This window comes from Aptenodytes forsteri, unplaced genomic scaffold, assembly GCF_000699145.1.
Source record: "Aptenodytes forsteri isolate BGI_AS27 unplaced genomic scaffold, ASM69914v1 Scaffold351, whole genome shotgun sequence".
In the NCBI taxonomy this organism is placed as follows: Eukaryota; Metazoa; Chordata; class Aves; order Sphenisciformes; family Spheniscidae; genus Aptenodytes; species Aptenodytes forsteri.
In genome coordinates, this window is record NW_008794604.1 from 55,270 (window position 1) to 56,037 (window position 768).

Below are 768 nucleotides of genomic sequence, written 5' to 3' on the forward strand. Positions count from 1 at the left end.
GTGCGGGCGCTGACGGACAGGGCTTTCCGCAGCCTCTCGGGTCCCCCGGGCGCCCGCCTCGACATGTGCAGCTCCCACACCTCCTCCAGCCTCTCCAACTCGCTGTCGGAGGACGGTGGGCGGCCAGGGCAGTGGCCGGCAGCTGGCGGCGAGTCCCCGGGCACAGCGGCAGCCCTCCATGGGAGGGTGGGCTGGCCCTTCCCCACCGGCGTGGACGGGGAGCTGCTGGGCTTGCTGGGGAAGGAGCAGTTCGAGTGCGTGGACGTGGAGCTGGAGAGCGGGGAGGCCAGGAAGGGCCACGGCAAGAAGAGGACCGTCCCCAAGCGCCAGATCCTGCTGAAGAGGAAGGAGAGGAAGGAGATGGGTTTCGGCCCCTGGGGTGACGGCCCGGCCCCCCAACCCCTGCCCCCCACCAGGAAGGAGCCCCCCAGCAAGGGCAGGGCCATCGGAGAGGACTTCAGGCTCAACTACAAGCAGTTCATGAAGACAGCCTCCCTGGACGCCGATGCCAGCAAGACCAGGGCAGCCTCTTGCCTGGTGAAAAACGTCCTCGCCAAGAAAATGCAGTACGAGCAGAGGATCAAGATGGAGCAGAAGGGGCTGCGGGGCAGCTCGACCTCCTCGGGCCCGTCTTCCACCGGCACCGACTTGCTGGGGGACGGCCTGGAGGGCAAGTCCAGCTCGCTGTCCCGCTCGGACTGCAGCTTCTCAGCCGAGGACCTGCGGGGCGGTGGGGTGCCGGGTTCCCCGGGGGACATGGGGGGGGGG

At 69.0% G+C, this 768-nt stretch overlaps 1 protein-coding gene across 1 annotated transcript in view; it reads left to right on the plus strand.

Moving 5' to 3' along the window:
* The window catches only part of PROB1 (proline rich basic protein 1), a 6,339-nt gene that overhangs the window by 766 nt on the left and 4,805 nt on the right, over nucleotides 1–768 (plus strand). The window contains 1 exon segment of the mRNA XM_019470454.1: nucleotides 2–730. Within this exon segment, the coding sequence (XP_019325999.1) occupies nucleotides 2–730 (729 nt within the window).